This window comes from Vanellus vanellus (genome assembly GCF_965231255.1).
Source record: "Vanellus vanellus genome assembly, chromosome: Z".
In the NCBI taxonomy this organism is placed as follows: Eukaryota; Metazoa; Chordata; class Aves; order Charadriiformes; family Charadriidae; genus Vanellus; species Vanellus vanellus.
In genome coordinates, this window is record NC_138908.1 from 42932746 (window position 1) to 42949863 (window position 17118).

General features: G+C 37.6%; 1 protein-coding gene across 1 annotated transcript in view; it reads right to left on the reverse strand.

Moving 5' to 3' along the window:
• Positions 1-17118, reverse strand: part of DAPK1 (death associated protein kinase 1) — a gene marked incomplete at its 5' end in the record, with an annotated part of 96663 nt that overhangs the window by 23602 nt on the left and 55943 nt on the right. Inside the window, 13 exons of the mRNA XM_082497147.1 lie at positions 589-786; positions 2304-2402; positions 3522-3620; positions 4436-4534; positions 5696-5815; positions 7397-7489; positions 8779-8868; positions 10507-10552; positions 10701-10853; positions 11276-11302; positions 11453-11501; positions 11784-11913; positions 13816-13954. Of these exons, the coding sequence (XP_082353273.1) occupies positions 589-786; positions 2304-2402; positions 3522-3620; positions 4436-4534; positions 5696-5815; positions 7397-7489; positions 8779-8868; positions 10507-10552; positions 10701-10853; positions 11276-11302; positions 11453-11501; positions 11784-11913; positions 13816-13954 (1342 nt within the window). The remainder of the gene's footprint in view (positions 1-588; positions 787-2303; positions 2403-3521; positions 3621-4435; positions 4535-5695; positions 5816-7396; positions 7490-8778; positions 8869-10506; positions 10553-10700; positions 10854-11275; positions 11303-11452; positions 11502-11783; positions 11914-13815; positions 13955-17118) is intronic.

A 17118-nucleotide genomic window follows, 5' to 3' on the forward strand; every position in this document is an offset into this window, starting at 1 on the left:
ATGTGACTGGAAAAAATAATTTAATTATTTTAGAAAAAAAAAATTCTGAAATTGCTTTAATAGTTATTTAGTAATTATGAGCAATAAAGGTAGCTAAAAGCATACCAGAAGTGTAAGCAATGAAATGCAAAATTTATTTGTTGTGACTACACCATGAAAGACAAAAAATGATTCTGAATCAAATGGAGCTATATTTTTTTAAATAGTTGGAATTTAGCTTACTGGATTTGTCCAGCCCACTGGAATCAAAGGCAAACAGCAAATCAATCTTTTTTCTCTGAACTTAATAGTTTATTGCCAATTACAGAACCCAGTGTTCCTGCCATTTTTCATAGAGTGTTACTCATAAGGTGATAATTGATAAGGTGATGATGAATCAGAAAAAAAATCAATCGTGGAAAAATAATCAGTGGGCAATTAAAAAAAACTACTGCAGTCATCAACAGTTTCTGCATGAACTGCTCAGAAAACCTGCATCATGGAAACAAAGCTAGCTTGCAGCATTCAAACGAAGCAATTCAGAGATATGGCTCTGCAACACCTCTGATCTCTGAACATAATGCCCGACCAAAAGCAACGCAAACTAACCTTGTCTGTTGCATCAAGGTCAGCCCCATGTTCTGCCAAGCATTCCACAATATCATGGTAACCCCTAGCAGATGCTGTCAGGAGCGGAGTCTCCCCTTCTTTGTTTTTAATGTTCACATTACAACTGGCTTCACAGAGTGCTTTGGCAACAGAGTAGTAGCCATGCCAAGCAGCACAATGCAGTGGGGTTTCTTCTTCCTGTCAACATGGAAAATTAAAAAAAACAGCACACCTGAACCAAATGCTGGGAGGAACAATTCCCCAGCTTAACTTAGAAAGACAGGAAGATGACATGCAAGAAGACAGTGTACTAGCTAAGCCATATAAAAGATGTTGCAATTTGTAATGCTGACATTCTCAAAGCAAGAATAATTCCTGCTGCCATACTAAGTGATTACAGTAATACACGAGATTTTCATGATTACCTGGATTCAGACAGTCTGTATTTCTTACCATAAAACTATCTACTGACAACACCTCGCATGTCAGCAATCTTAGTATAGATGTTTCCGTGCTCCTGAAGGTAACTATCTTGGTTCTCTCACTTGAGAACTGATCCTCATTCATAAGCAACTGTTACATCCTGTGTGCTGAGGGACTAATTCAGTGTTTAAAACAGATCACTCACCAAGGAGATGCAAATCCCACTAGACTTGCAGTTTGAGGCATATCACTCTGCTTACCATGTTCAAAAAGCACATCCTCATGATTTAGGAGTGTAGACAGTGACTTGGATACTTAGAAACCCGAGTCCTTTAAACATGCATCACAACAAGCATTTGAACCTGTGGTCATTTTGAGTTCCATTGTGACTGAAGTTCTAATTTACTTTTTGCTCGAAGCCAGGAAGCTTCAAAATACTCACCTTCAATCTCCACAACTATGTGGAACTTCATTAAGAAATTAAAATATATTACAAAAATATGCTATTGAAAGTAGCCCACTGAAAACCAGGTATGATTAAAACCTGCCAAAAAAGTCATTTTATCAAATTCCAAGAAGTGGGACATCCTTTATGTACCTGGCAAATATCAATAAGTAGACAATCGATGTTGATAATATTAGAAGACTTAGCCTGTATTCAAGGTTTCTGTAAAAATCTGAGGAAAAAGAAATACTTGAAAAGCACACCCTGCGGTCCCCTGGTCTGCTGCTGCTTAAGCAATATAAAGGTAGTCCTAGAGGATGTGGCACTTGAGGAGGCTTGTGTAATCCCCCCCCCAGTTAAATTTGGGTCAAATGGATTTTTTTTTCTATTAAGGCTTTTCTTTCCTGTTTTTTCACAAGAGTTTTTAGAGCTCTAAAAGAAGCCCTTCTGAGCTCTCCTCTCATTTTCAAAAATGAGCGCTTGACACCAGAAAAGTCCCATGATGGCTAAAAATAAGCTGAAGTCAAGGCAAAAACTAATAAAAAGCTTTGGCTGAACTCACAGAGCACACACCACCAACCCATACCTTCACAATGTTGAGTTTCTCCATCCTTAAGCTTTCATTTTTGAGAGAACCTGTGTTTTATAACAGTAGTTGGTTCATGTATACTGGTTTTTGAGTAGTCTTCAGCTATTAAAATGTACCAAAACCTCCATAATTCTGTTTTTTCTTTTTTTTTTTTTTTTTCACATGCAAACATGCTAGAGGCTGCAAGGCAAGACTAGGAGTTTTGACCACTCATACTACAGCCTTATTTGTTGATGAAAAACAGTGTCCATGACTCACCTTGTCTTGAAAGTTTGGATTGGATCCAACACTACAGAGAAACTGAACCACATCCACATGCCCATACCGAGCTGCGACGTGGAGAGCGGTCTCCCCAGACTGCAATTACACAAGAACATGTCAGTGTAATTTCATACGTCAGCCCCAGATATACACTGCCGTGTACAGCCAGAATGCCTGTATGCTGCATGGGATTCTCCCCACTCCCCATAACACAGCTGCGGTCAGCAGAGATATGACAGATACACCACCACCTGACAGGTTATTTCTTCAAAGGCCTTCCTTTTTCAGAACTTATTTTCCTACTTAGTTTGTTCCAGGTCACAGCCACGATGGGATTTCTGTGCAATATGAGGTGGCAACTGTGTGTGTAATTGGTGTTGAAACACCATTCATACTACTGCCATGCAGATCCCCCCTGCCCTGTACATACAAATGTAAGGAGTTGGCCAAACAACTTGGTATATCTTGACGTATTTTGGTCATTGCATGTAATTACTTGCAATCTTTTGTTGAAATTATATGAAAAAGAAATGTTATTTTTATTAAGAGAGTAACCTTTTTCCTGGTAGCCCTATCAGGAGTTAAACACTAATTTTGCTAACGTGCCTTACCTTGCACTAGTTCCCTCAACGTAGCAAACTGTTTCACAAGTATAATTGCCTCCGTACTGAAGCTTTGTCTAGTATAAAAACATCGCTATAGTATAAGGTTTTAACAGCAACTAGTTTCTAGGGCAAATGTTGCTCAAGTAATACTGCTGGAGACGAGGTAAGTGCTCATCAGCTACAAATTGTTAGGCTTCATTATACTCAATAATAGTCAAATTTACTTGTCAGACAAAAGTGATTTTCAATCAAGAGGAATGAAAAACAGAATCACGATTTTACCCTAAGTTCTAATGAGAAATCTAGTCTTCAAGCGAAAATTAATTTAGGTTTGTACTTTCCCACCTACCCACCATGTACTCACCACATTTAATATTCACGCTTGGTTAACATTTGTCAGGAAAATAATCAGTACATCCAGCTACTTTAAAGCTGTGTTATCACAGCCCTATATGTCAGCTTATGAAACCACAATAACAAAATCCAGTCACATTCTCGGAATTATGGAAGAGCTGAAAATCATTCCAATTGAAAGACCTCTCTCTTTGCTAAGATAAAGTTATTAAAAAAAGGCTCACTGTATGAAAAAGGAAAAGAATTATTTTCTTACCTTATCCTTAACATCCAAAGGACATTTATTATCATTGAGAAATTTCAGCGTTTCTACATGACCATGTCGAGAAGCCCAATAGATTGCATTAGATCCCGCCTGTCAAAAATATTTGATTACAGATGTTAGTGATAAATTTAGAATCCCTATTCTAGATTTTGAACTGAGGAATACATACACTTAGATGGACACAGATGAATTGAACAGCTATTCAAGCTTATATGAACATATTTATTTTAAAAAAAAAAAACCAAACTTCAAATTGGTTCAACAAGCCCCCATACCAACAATGACAACAACCCCCCCCAATGCAAGGATGATTAACAGGATCACTAATTGCAAGAATAATCCTCTTCCCCCTTGCAAGGGTTTTTTTTGGAAAGAACAGTCATGAGATAAAACCCCTTCTGCTGCTTACTTTATGAGCTATTAGACAGAGAAGCAGTCAGTGCTTCAAAAGTTTGCTTTAAATGAACCCCAGACCATTACAACACATTTTGGAAAAAAAACCCAAACAACTGTTGCAAAGCATACCCTCCATCACATACAAGTTTTAGTTGTGCTGTTCGCCATCACTAAAATGTGCATTTATCATTACATATTAAATAAGGTTCACCATTGTGTTTTAGGACAATCACTAATTTGAACTAATTGAGGCAATTTTGTAAGCACGAACTATATTTTAAAATTAGTATAATTCAAATTACTTCAGCTAATAAGTAATTGAAATCAGAGGATATTCACTAGTAATAAATGACATTGTTAAAAATTTGCTTTTATCTTTTTGCTGTGGAAGACACAAAAGAGGCTTTACAGCCCAGATTTTTTCATTTCCAATACAACTTGGCCTGAACTGCTTGTCCTCTGCTAACTGTACTGAAAAAACTTATACAGTGACAAGGCAGAACCCTGACCTTATCTTGAACATCAATACGGGATCCACGCTTTAAAAGCAACTGAAGCATCTGAACGTTTCCACAGCCAGCAGCAATCAGTAGCGGAGGTGTTCCATGCTAACAATGAAATACAAGAAAGAACGTTATACTTAATTTTTGAAGGATTAAGAAAAGACAGTGGAATAGAAGGCAGGCATTGAGTGGCATCTCTGGATTTCCAGTTTCAAATTAAGTCTTCAGGGAATATTATATAGAAAATAGTTAGTCCCTTTGGTCCAGAGAAAATGATTGCACAGCAATCTTCCATATTTTTGGGATGAATTCATTTTTACTACATGACATACCACATGTTAAAAGGTATGCTTTTCAAATTAGGAATATTAATATTAAGCTCTCATTGGCCCAATTTGGCAAGTATGTTCCCCTCTGCAACTTCTTTATATCTACATTTTGAGCCAGATTACCTAAGGCATTTCCCACACGCCCTCAAAGACACAAGCCACCAGCAACACATGGGAAAGTTCAATGGGACTACACCATTAAACCAAAAAACCACAGGGTTTTCTTGAAAAGGTCAAGACCCCATCACAGTAAAATAACAGGTGCTTTACTTTTATAGTGCTCTTCATTAATATTTCTCAAAGTGCTTTGTAATGAAGGTCAGTATAATAATTCAAAAAAGTGAAAATTAGAGCAGAGACGATTTATCCAAGGTTAAACAGCAAAGCCAGCAAAAGAACTTTGATCTCTTGGTCTCAGTTCCAATACTCCTGTTGGTACAACAATACTGCACTGAAATACTATAGCAGACAAGTAATTTCATTTCTGAAAATTAACACCACCATCTAACATTATGTTCACATAACCAGTTTCTGCAGTATGGGACTTTTGTTTCTAACAGTGCTTTGCAAAGTCAGTTTTGGCAGTTTGGTTATTCCTACATATTCTGCCATCTTCATCCACTGCAAGAAACAAGAACTGCAAACAAAAGCAAAGGCTGATATCTAATATACCACAGCTCTATTTTCAAGAGCTGTTTTCAAAGGCCTAGGCTTTTGAAAAAGGAAAAAAAAAAAATTAGACTCCATTTTCAGGTAGTTTGAGAAGACTGAACACAGAACACATTAAAATTTCTCCTAAAGAAAGGCAGAAGTACTTCGCATCCACTTGTCTTTTCCTTTTCATTTCAGGTGTTACTTTTCTATTTTATAACCATGTTGCTCTATTCAACAGGGTGATAGCTAGTCCCCCGCGCACCTCAACATAGACCCACACTACCTTGTTGGGTTGATTGACATCGTAATTTGCCAGAGATCCCAGAAGGTGCTGTAATCCAGGAACATTGTCATCATTGATGGCATGAATAATAGCTTTCATCACAAAAGAATCTTCCTCATCCTTGTAATTAAATGAGAAAGAAGAAAAATTGTTAGCTTCAAGGAAAAAAAAATCCCTATCTCAACAGCTGCCAAGACATCTAAAAAAATTTTAAAAGTAAAATTTTTAAAGTCTTAAAGAGTTCTTCAGCTGCAAGTTGTAATCCTTTGTAAAGCATATGGCTAGCACGTATGTGTGTTATTTGAAAACCCACACCAAAAACCCCCACACTTCTTCTAGTACAATATGCTTCCCTCTTCTTCATACACGAACCTGTTACTCACTGAGATTCCAAACAGGTTTCTTTCATTAGATATATTTTCTTTTTCCTCCTAGGACTTTCAATAGATGCAATACTTGTGTTAAATGAAACCAATTCCATACATATATATGAACATTAAAAAAAACAAAGCAGTACACAAATACAAGTTGGAGTATCAAGTTTCATGCCATCCAGGAATATGACACAGGAGAGGTGCTTCGGATGAAGCTTTCGTCTATTCAAATGGACCAGTTAAAAATCTGGAATATAAGTAATGAACCTAGATACCTCTGCAGGTGTAATTTTATTTTTCTCTCCTACACTAAAACGTCAAAGAACTGAAATTCACTGAGCCAAATATTTCGATCACTCTTACCTCCTCTCTCTTGAGGTTTCATATTTCTTAGAACACTAACATTAGGCTACAATCTTTTCTGCTGCAACAGAGGTGTGAAATGCTCATCCAGTGCTAAAAGGCATACTGGTAAATGAGGTGGGGGAGGCAGGGAAAGGAGGGCAAGACAGAGAACAAAGAGAATGGAAGCAGAAAGGTAAGAGGAGAAAAAGTGGGAACAAGAGTGTGGAGGTGCACAGGGGGGACACAGGGAACATAATGCGGATAAAAAGGGTTTTGCAGAATATTTGAAGTTTGATCCTATTAATGTGCAGAAAAGATGAGGTTACCCAGCTCTAAACATATTGACATACATACTTTGCTGATCACAGGGAATTTGTGAAGCATGTATTAAAACCTGGAGAGTAAGTTAAATAAGAATGCTTTTGGATTTACAAGCATTTGTAATTACAGAGCGTATAGCAATTGCTCCTGACTGCTTAAATCTAATAGATGTATATAATACCACAAACTGTACACTGGCCAACTTTAAAATTTTCTCCTTAAACAACTGCTTGTTACTATACTGCTGCCTAGCATTCATTGGGTCTAAGCGGGTCTCAATCATTTTGAATATTACATTAAAAAAATACAATATTGTTTTACTGTACACAGTGCCATGAAAAATTCAGATGCAACTTTTTCACATTATAATAGCTATAGTGCAAAAAATCTTCCTGATTTAAAACTTCAAAACCAAGACAGATGACGTTCTGACACTAGCTAGAAGCCTCACTCTGATAATTAATCGATTAAATTTCAGGTTTGTGTCATGCGGAAGATCAGACTAAGGATAACTACCTAAGCCTAAAATCTATTTCTTCTTAGATATGAGGTAAATTAATTATGCACATTTTCAATAGCCCAATATTTCTGTTAGAAACACTTCAGAAAATATATGTCTCAGATGTAGTAAAGCATTCTAAGCATGTAAGTACACACTTACCAGAGTATCATCACTCCTAGCGACGCTCATGTTACTTCTGGACAAGAAAGATCTTGATAATCTTTGGCACAAGGATATTAAGCGCACTGATTGCTTTTTAAAAATAAGAAGAAAAAAGCTATATGTAAAAAAAAATCAAAACAGAATACTTGTGATAAGATGCTGTTGCAGAGATTTTAAAGGAATACTGTTGTATTAGCAAAAACAAATTGGAGTTTGACTTCAACCACCTCCATCTCCTTTTTATATTGCATTTCAACCTTCAATTTCTTTTGACCATATGTAATCCATTCATATGCACTAAGCAAAGCCACATAATATTTTTGGATTGCTACTATTTCACCAAGCTGTTCAAATACAAAGCAAAACAGATTTGTATTACATCCTTTTGTTTACATTTAAAACATTTAAATGTAGATATTCTAAAGTATGTACAACCAGAAAACCTAAACTGCACACAAATTAGCTGCCAGCATTCCTTTAAACGCCATATTACAAAACAGGTTAAGATATTCCTATACACACCATTTCATTCTAGGGCAGCAGACAGGTAATTTTATAAATACCATAGATGTTCACCTAATGCAGACACTAAACTGCAGCAAAAAAATTTTACTGCAGAGTAAAATGGATATTTTGTGTCTTTGGTCCACAGCTTAGCAAAATCATCCTATTTCTTGGACGCTGTGACAATGAATGAAACTCCTTTTCTAATAATAGCAGCCTCTGTTCTCATGTGTCATCTCTCCATGCTAAACAGATTTTTCATACAACAGTCCTGCCCTTGCTTAGCATCAGCATGAATTCCCCTATGTGCACGCTTAAGGAGGAGGCATAACTGTGTTATCCCAACTTCTCCTTGCACAGATCAACGCTTTCAGCTAATACCTTCCCCCCAGCTTCTGGAAAGATTAAGTGATGCCAAACTTCTGAACAGGTTGGCAGTCTCCAAGCAAAAATCCTCTGCGAAAGAGACTAGTATTTCCATCCTACTCTGTTGATTGTTGTCATAACTACCGGAATAACTAACTCTGTGGGACCTGCTTAAGGGATGTTTGATTTACTGGGATTAATGTCACAAAAACACGTACCTACACTTAGAAGTGCTTTTCTCTGGAAACATTACCAAGACAGATAATGACAGCATACAGCTAGATGTGTAAAACAAACAATCCACACACACGCATTTGTATGCAGATCATTAACAAAGAAGTTTTCTCCCATACCACCATACTCAAGCACCTAATTTATTCCAAATAACAGAGGAATGGGTTTCTTCTTCCTTCTTCTCCACTCTTAAAGTCACTGATGTGTCCCTGGAGCAGGTAACACTACTGCATTTATATGTCACCAACATTTTGAAGATTTATTGATCAACTTACTTTCCATTTTCGTCGTGCTGCGAACTTTTTGAATTTCTCCATGTTCACTGCAGACGCTTTTCTACTAAGTGCTTGCTGGGTGTCTTTAGGCTATGCACAAAAAGAAAATAAAGCTGTTGTAAAATATCCCACAATTACAACCAGAACTTTCATAAAGCACCTTCCTGTATGTAAGATTCTGTCCTTCAGTGATTACTTCCATTTACATTATAATAATACTGTAATCATAGTGTAATAATAAAGTAATTGTAAACAAATCACTTTAACATCCACAGCCTAGTGGGGCATGCAGATGGAATTTCTTGAGAAAATGCCGTAAAGGAAATCCAAATCTAAGAATATTTCATGCAGCACTAAAATTTGGGTTTTTTCCTTTTAAACAAAAAAAGCCAACAGAACATTCAGCTTTATCCTTCAACTCCCTCTGTGATGGAGGCATCGGATATCATCTCCTAGATAAATCTTGTCTTCTGGGAAGATTTTCTGGCTGATTTTTAATGCAGTCAAACTTTGTTCCAGTCTCAGTGTAATCAGCTGGATGCCGCTGGGACCCCACAAAACTTCACATCCCACCTACCTGTGCAGCACAAGCTTTAAGGTGCTTCACCCTTTGAACTTTCTCACAGGCTAATACTAAGCACCAGTTCCTGGTGGAGCATACCAAATTTTGCATTATATGATCCCATATTTCAAGTCATTTTTACGGAGAAACGAAGGTAAAGATAGTGATGCGAAGTGGGAAAAGAGGATATGACCAGTGGGATGAGGGAAATTTAGGACAGGAAATTTAGGATGCCTGGAAATTTAGGACATAAAGGAACATAACAAGGTACAAAACAACATGTCTTGATGCAGGAGTGGAGACCTTGGCCTCTGAGAGACAAACTTGGACAAAACTTGCTTCAGCAGTTTAAAAGATTATTTCAACATGTTCAACATGTTTCAACTGTTTAAGATTACCCAGCCAAAGAAGTCAGCAAAGCACAGTGAAATCTAGTTTGGCATAATGGTGTAGAAATGTCTGCCCTAGGATGCTGAACTGTGAACTGGAGCAGCTGTGGCATGGATAAACATTCTGCTAACTGGTTCTCTAGGAAGTGGAATGAGGTCAATACCCACTGTGCATCCCCAAGACCTGGGAAATCAATGGCACTGAAGAGGTTTACTACTCACGATCAGAATGCGATAAGGAAATGAAAAAATTAAGTGGCACACATTAAGGAGAATGATAGGTCCCATTTTCTCCCTTTCAACCTAGGGGCACCACAACAGCTTGATCCAATCACTGTGGAACACTGAAAAAAACGGACCACCACCCCACATCAGCTGCTTTCTTCAGTCTAAAGCAGAAGGACAGAGAAGAGATGACTGTTTTTTTCCCAACCTAAATAAGGAGATTAGAGGATGAAAAATGTGAGAGGAAATTGGACTGGAATCAGAGAATGTATCTTTGTCAGTACAATGCTCCCTGAAGATTAGCTTCTCTGCCTAAGCATGATTTTAATCCCAATAGTGGGCTACTTCCCTATTGCTAACACATATAGAGGATATGTTAATGAAGTCCACATTCTGCATGTATTAGTTTTTGTACAGACAGCTTTACAAAACAGTAAGGTATATTAAACAATTATGAGAATTTTCCTTGTTAAGGAACTTGAAAAATGAAAGCTAAGTATGAAATGAAGAACAATTAAAACCAGGACAACAGAGAATGAATTACATGCTAACCTTGATCCAAGGATGCAGCAAACTATCTTGAATAGTCATTCTCTTCCTTTAATAGAATAAAAGATAGAACTATTTCAGATAGCAAAAAATACATACTGCTATATGTTTATTAAACTAACATCACAAAATATCATGTAATTTGAAATACTAGAGACATAAGATGCAACAGTGTATACACAAGAGAAACAACTCACTTTGGATCCTTGACTAGAAGTCTTCGTATAAAATCTTTAGCTAGGGCACTGGTATTACTGAAGAACTCTTCTTCAAATTCATAATTCACAGCAGACACATTTGCTAATGTTTCCTGTTTGGTTTCTCCAAGAAATGGTGATGCACCACTTAGACTGCAAGAAAGACAGAATATTCCTCTCATCAGATGTTGTAACATTGCTGTTTCAATCCTCCGAGATCAAATAACAGCAGAAAGTGAATGTTTTTCTTTTCTGCTTTAAGACTGCAAATGTACTTTCAGGAAGATGTGCTCTAGCAGGGCATAAAGCTTTGCTGTAATTTCAGAAAATATTAAGATAAAGCCACTGTGGAAAATCATCTACAAATTTGAAGACAACTTACTGTGCTATCCCGATGCTGATTAATGGCTATTCTTTCAATAATTATACTATTGCTTTTACAATCATTCAACTTGAATCATGATGTGCAGTCAAAATGGTTTGACTTTGTATAGACACCATCAAAAACCCAGAGGATAGAGTCAGAATTAAAAAAACAGCATTTGCAAGAGCCGCTCATAGATTTTGGTACTTACAGAATATAAGTTATTACACCAATGCTCCTGGAGTGAAGAGAAGAAGAAAAAAAAAAAAAAAAGGATGAGGGAGAGGGGAGAGAAACAGATGGAGGGAGAGAGAGGAGAGAAAAAAAAAAGGTTAGAACATAAGAATAATCACGAGAGATTTAGTTCAAGTAAGATGCAATAACTTACCACATATCTGCTTCAAGACCAAGAGGCTCATAGTTTACTATTTCAGGAGCTAAAGGAGAAAGCAGAAAGATCAGTACCTAGTCAAAACTCAGATCTGTGTCACTCTGAGCCTATGTATGTCAGAGATAATAAGCTAAGATGCTGACAGATAAAAACACCTTAATGCAAGTCTAAATTGGAACTGAACGCTACAGATTACTTATTTAAATTCCATAATGTCATGAATTACACACAAATTGCATAATCTGTAACTCAGCCAAACCAAGCTAAGCCACATACACTGTTTCACAGACTGAGAAAGCGTAGTTTGAAGGAACAACAGTTTTCTCACCAACAAACTCCGGCGTTCCGAAGATATTTTTGAATTCATTTCCAAAGTCAATTTTGTGTGCTAAACCAAAGTCTATAATCTTGATTCGAGGCTTTGGTACGTTCCTGTCCAACAACATTATGTTTTCAGGCTTTGAGAAGGAAGAAGGGGGAGAGAAAGAGAGATTATAGGCAGGTACAAAATGTCTGACACATACCAACATTCTTCTGCACTGAACACTTCTCTCTACCTCCTTCAGCTTCTTGAATTGTGTCTTCAGCAGAAAAATCCTGTTCTTTCCTATTATGATCAAACTTATGCTAAAAATTAACTACAGTAAATTAGGATTTCATGTTGATGACAGAGTGCTATGATTTCCACAGGGCCAAGATTTTACCTCTTCTGGATACAACAACAGCAGTTTTCACATGGACTGACACTAAGTGAAACACGCTGCCTTCAGTAAAGACCACAGCCCTGAGCTACAGCCACTCAAGCAGTGCTAGGAGCCTGCAAGAAACAAAGTCCTATAAGCTAGCACTTGGGCTTGGTTAACATTACTTCCTGAAAGTAAAGGTTTCTTTCACGCTGCACAAGCAATCAGGGAGGTATATCTTGTTGCCTCTGGCTCTCCAAGAGAAAGTTCAGGAGTGGTCCAGCTCCCAGATTTTGAGGCTCAACATACTTACAAAAAAAGATTAAGAGCAGGTTCTCACATCTTTTCTAACTATACTTTAAAATACAGGCTCTGGATTATTTTATAACAAAGACTTGCAAAACCAGAACAAAGTTAAAAGATAAAATGTCGAGATTATTATCAATGGAGCCTGCTTCTGTACTCCATCACTTTAACTAGCATACAGAACCAGCTACTTAGTCTCCATATCCTGTCAAGTCCATTAGCTGGCATGCTCTGAAGAGTTCCTGGAGCTACATCCATCCAGTTAAGAACTTCTGGAGTCATTAAGGACAGCTCTTCATCATCACCCTTCTTTCACCTCTCTTCCCCGATTACAGGGGCTGAAATCTGCAATTGTAATTTTTTTCCTTCCCTCCCTACATTTCTATTGCATATTTCTATTGTTTTGCATACTTTAATTCACATATTCTTGGTATTTGGTGTAAGGATGCTTTGTTTTATTACAAGCACATTGGTAAAAATTTACATTTCATATTGTAAGAAATGTATTTCTTACTAGATTCACAATTCTTTTCTCTTGCTGACTGTCACACAATGACCAAACATATTACTGTAGGTAATGAGGATGAGACTGGAATGCTTACCCTGAAAGTGTTCCCTTCCCTACCACATCCCCAGAACACAGCACACCTTTCAGAACTGCATTGCCATATAATAATTTTGCCTCCTTTTCCTCCTATAGACATAACTGCTGACTTCAGCAGACTTCAGGGAATGTTCATCTGCCTACCTCTGAAAAAAAATCTTACAGAGGAAAACATTCTGAAATCGAAATATTAAAAAAGCGATAACTGAGTTTAGATACAAGAGCTCTCTTTTCACTGCCAAAAGGATGCAATTAACAGTTTTTGTAAAGACAAACAAAAAAGCCCAGCAAACAAAAAAAGAGGAGGAAGTTATCTGCTCTGTCTGCTCCACAAGAATCTTTGTACTTAAGACTGTACTGTTTCAATTTAGTACCTATAAATACTGTTCACATGAACATAGGATGTATATAACAGCAAAAAAAAAAAAAGTTGAAAAAGGGGCATCCAGTTCAGAATGTTTCATCCAAATCCCATTCACATTCCATAAAATCACAATAACCATTTTTATTTCAAGATTGCTTCCTCAGAATGGTTTCATTTCATCAGAAGTTGGCATTTTCCATGAAGAACCTTACATTAAAAACAGATGGGAACTATTTACGGTTCAGTAATTTCTTTTCAATGGCTGAGCTTTCCCCTGTCTACATAAGCTAGCAAAACAAAACTACAGCCAAGATCTGCACGGTGGCAGATTTGTGGCTGGTGTTACAAAGGACTTTAATGGATGTTGCTTACAGTTGTCAAAGTTTTTATCTGCTCAACGCACCTTGAGATCAAAGTGGGCAATTTGCAGAGAGTGGAGATATTGAACACCATTAAGTATCTGTTTGAGAAATTCTGTGGCTTCCTCCTCCGTGAGAGATTCTTTCTCAGCTAAGAAGTCGAAGAGCTCTCCACCTGCAACACTTGGAGAGCAAAAGCAAAGTTATTTTAACCAATGAGCTTATGGTAACCAACCGGTTCCTTTTAGCGTAGCTATCCTCAGACTCGCCTTGAAAAGGATCCAGATGCTTTAAGTGTTGTCAATACCAAAAAAGATGATGAAAATTACTTAATACCTCAAACAGTTAGTAACTACCCTTCCTCCCCCTGAAAAAAATGCAATAGAGTCTTATTTTTGAACAAAAAAAAAGTTTTAAACCCCCCAAACATAGTCAGCCATATGTAAATTTAAAAGAAGTAAACCCCACCTACTCTCTGTATGCATATTTAAAATAATAAAATTAAATGTGAAGTAAGTATAGTCAAAGCATACTAATGAGACATCTAGAAAATAAAACATGAATTAGGTCATACTACCAGTAAAAGATCAGATTTCCACCCCCCCATTGAAAAGTACAAAGTTTAAAGTTTACTTTGAAATGGTTACTGGTAGCTGTCCTACTATTCAAAATACATTCTGTTCTTTGAAATAGTGTATTACATTCAGCGCATGTGTTGTACTTGTACTCTAACATTACCATACCTTTCCTACAAGAAAAAGCCACTTCTGCCCTTAAGACTATTTCCAGCAAGAGTTTTAGCTGCACAGGCAGAAAGAGAGGCAAGAAGTGAAGCACATCTAGATTTTTGCATTTGAGGGAGAGAAATAAACTCAAGATGACCCTTTCGTCAGCTCAGTCAGCAGTCTGGCAGGAGTGATGATAATTGTCAATAGAAAAGGAGATAATGAAGTGAAGTAAATAAGAAACATGAACTACAACTATTCTTAAAAAAACAACCAATGTCTTTTCAGTTTATGGACACATACTGAGGTGACTGTCCACTGTGGCAAACTGTTTTTCCTGTTTACAAAAGCAGCATTATTACATAGAAATGTCTTAAGAGACTGCCAAGATGGTCACATTATCCCCTATATTTTGCACTGTATTGATACTTAAAAAAATTCAGAAAGCACACCCTAATTTGTGTTGCCTTTCTGTAAGGAAAAAAATAATCTGTTCACGATTTAAAGTTCTGGTTAGGAAAAATAATGGGATTAACACATAACAATAGCTAAACAGTCCAGGCAAATTTCTGGAAATACATTTGACTTCTTTATCATGTCTACTTTTCAAGAGACTTAATCTGCATTATTGTAATGCAAATTGCATGAAAAGTGTATTTTAATGAGTTCTTGGAGCTTTCACTGAGCTGCCTAGACGATAATGAGAGTATTGTTCTGGGTATTATTTGTGTTGTAGTATTTCTGTATGAAAGCAATTATTGAAACAAAGTGCCATTAAAAATAAGAATTATAGACTGGAAGGAAGAGAGGTCATTTTAATTTTTTTTTTTTTTTTGCCATATACATATTAAAATGGAATTCCTAAAAATTAAATACAGTTCATTATTTTACAGAGGCTGCTCAGGAACATCTTACAAATGCATACACATGCATATTCTCTCACTTCTTTGCTTCTGACTGAAAAAATTGCAAGAGGTTTTTGGGCTAAGGTCTGTACCTCTGCAGCATTTTGTGATGATGAGCAGAAACCTGGATGGTGACACAGTGCTGGCATTTCTCTTCATTTCCAATTACTGGGCTAAGGGATGTAGAGATCCCATAGAACTTGTTCCCACATGTTTCCAAGTGGATGTTTGCTGGAGTTGCCGGTAGGGCTGTTAACTGGAGCACAGCCATGCCATGTGGAGCCGGCAGACTCAGTGTGGCTACTTCCCCAGCTGTGGAGAGCTGTGGCAGCAGTCACAATAAAACCCAGCACCCTTATATACAGCACAGTTTGGTACCGGGCTAAACCATCACACAGTTCGGTTGGGTGGGCAGAGCCGGACCCTCGGCTGAGGAAGAGGCTGAAGGACCGCACCAAACACACTGTTATCAGGTCTGCTTTTCATGGAGGTCACCCAGCCTGTGAAACAGCGAAAGTGCCTGATGATGCTTAAAGCATTCATCAGCCACTGCAAATGCAACAGAAGCACTCTGACCATGCATTTTCAGCAATGCCAACTTGCAACACTGCGCTGCCCACTCTGCAGTCTAAACCAGACCGTGACCATGTCACACTGGTATGGGTATGTTTTATGTCTGTCACAGCTCACTGTTATTTCTGTTGGCATTTTAAAGATACACAGTCTCTGTGAAATTTACTAGTCATCTAGGAACAGCAGCATTGATTAAACACATTCCTTTTAGATCCAAAAGAAAGATTTAATTCCTAAGGTTTACTTATTTTAGAGACATCTAACAAAGAAGCTAACTGTATTTGTGTAAAACGTAAAGAGCCTTTTCATCTTCATCTTATCTGCAATCATTCCGTTTTGTGCAATTTCATATCCTGAAAGTTTAGACCCCATGAAATTACAAGTCTGATGTACATGCATTTTTATGCATCTAAAAGATGCATTCTCATTTCAGAATAGTTAATTGCATGAGATCACATGTAGCTCTTCTCTAGCACTGCTGAGTACAACGCTCCTATCTTTGCCACAGGTTAGCTGTAGTGAGATTTCTTTTATGATTATATCACTGGCTTTTTAGTAGTGTGAAATAAAATGTTACCTGTATTTCACAAGTAATATACCTAGTGCTTGCAAATCTTGAAACTGCAGTCCAGAGAAGATAATAGATTAAAAAAATATTTTTTTTTCCTTAAAATTGGAAGTGAATTAGCAAAAGTGGTAGATTTTTCCAGTGTTGCATGCTTCTTTAGGCGCTTAAGCACTACCACCCTAAGTGACTCTGGCAGCCCTTGCTTAAGAAGTAGGTGGATGAGGAGGGACTGGATGTAATGCACTCAAAGCTTTATTCCAGAAGCAGCTGTACCTCTGGTCTGCAGGGTTTTCCTGTGCCTCCTCAACGTTACGCACCTCACCCTTAACGCCTAGGGTGAGGGTTCACCTCAAAGAGCGGGCCATGGCAACTGCTCCTGTTGGTAACCCCTCAGATGCAGGGGGTGAGCTCAGTACCCCACGTTCTCCCTTTGGATGCTGCCACTGCTGGGCAAGCCCAGTGCCCGGCCAGCTTCCCCTGCTTACTTTTACCAGCAGGGAAATAAGGCATGAGAGAAATGGGTTTTTATAGCAATGATGAGTAGGATGTTAAACTAGCACACACAAGAGGGCCTGG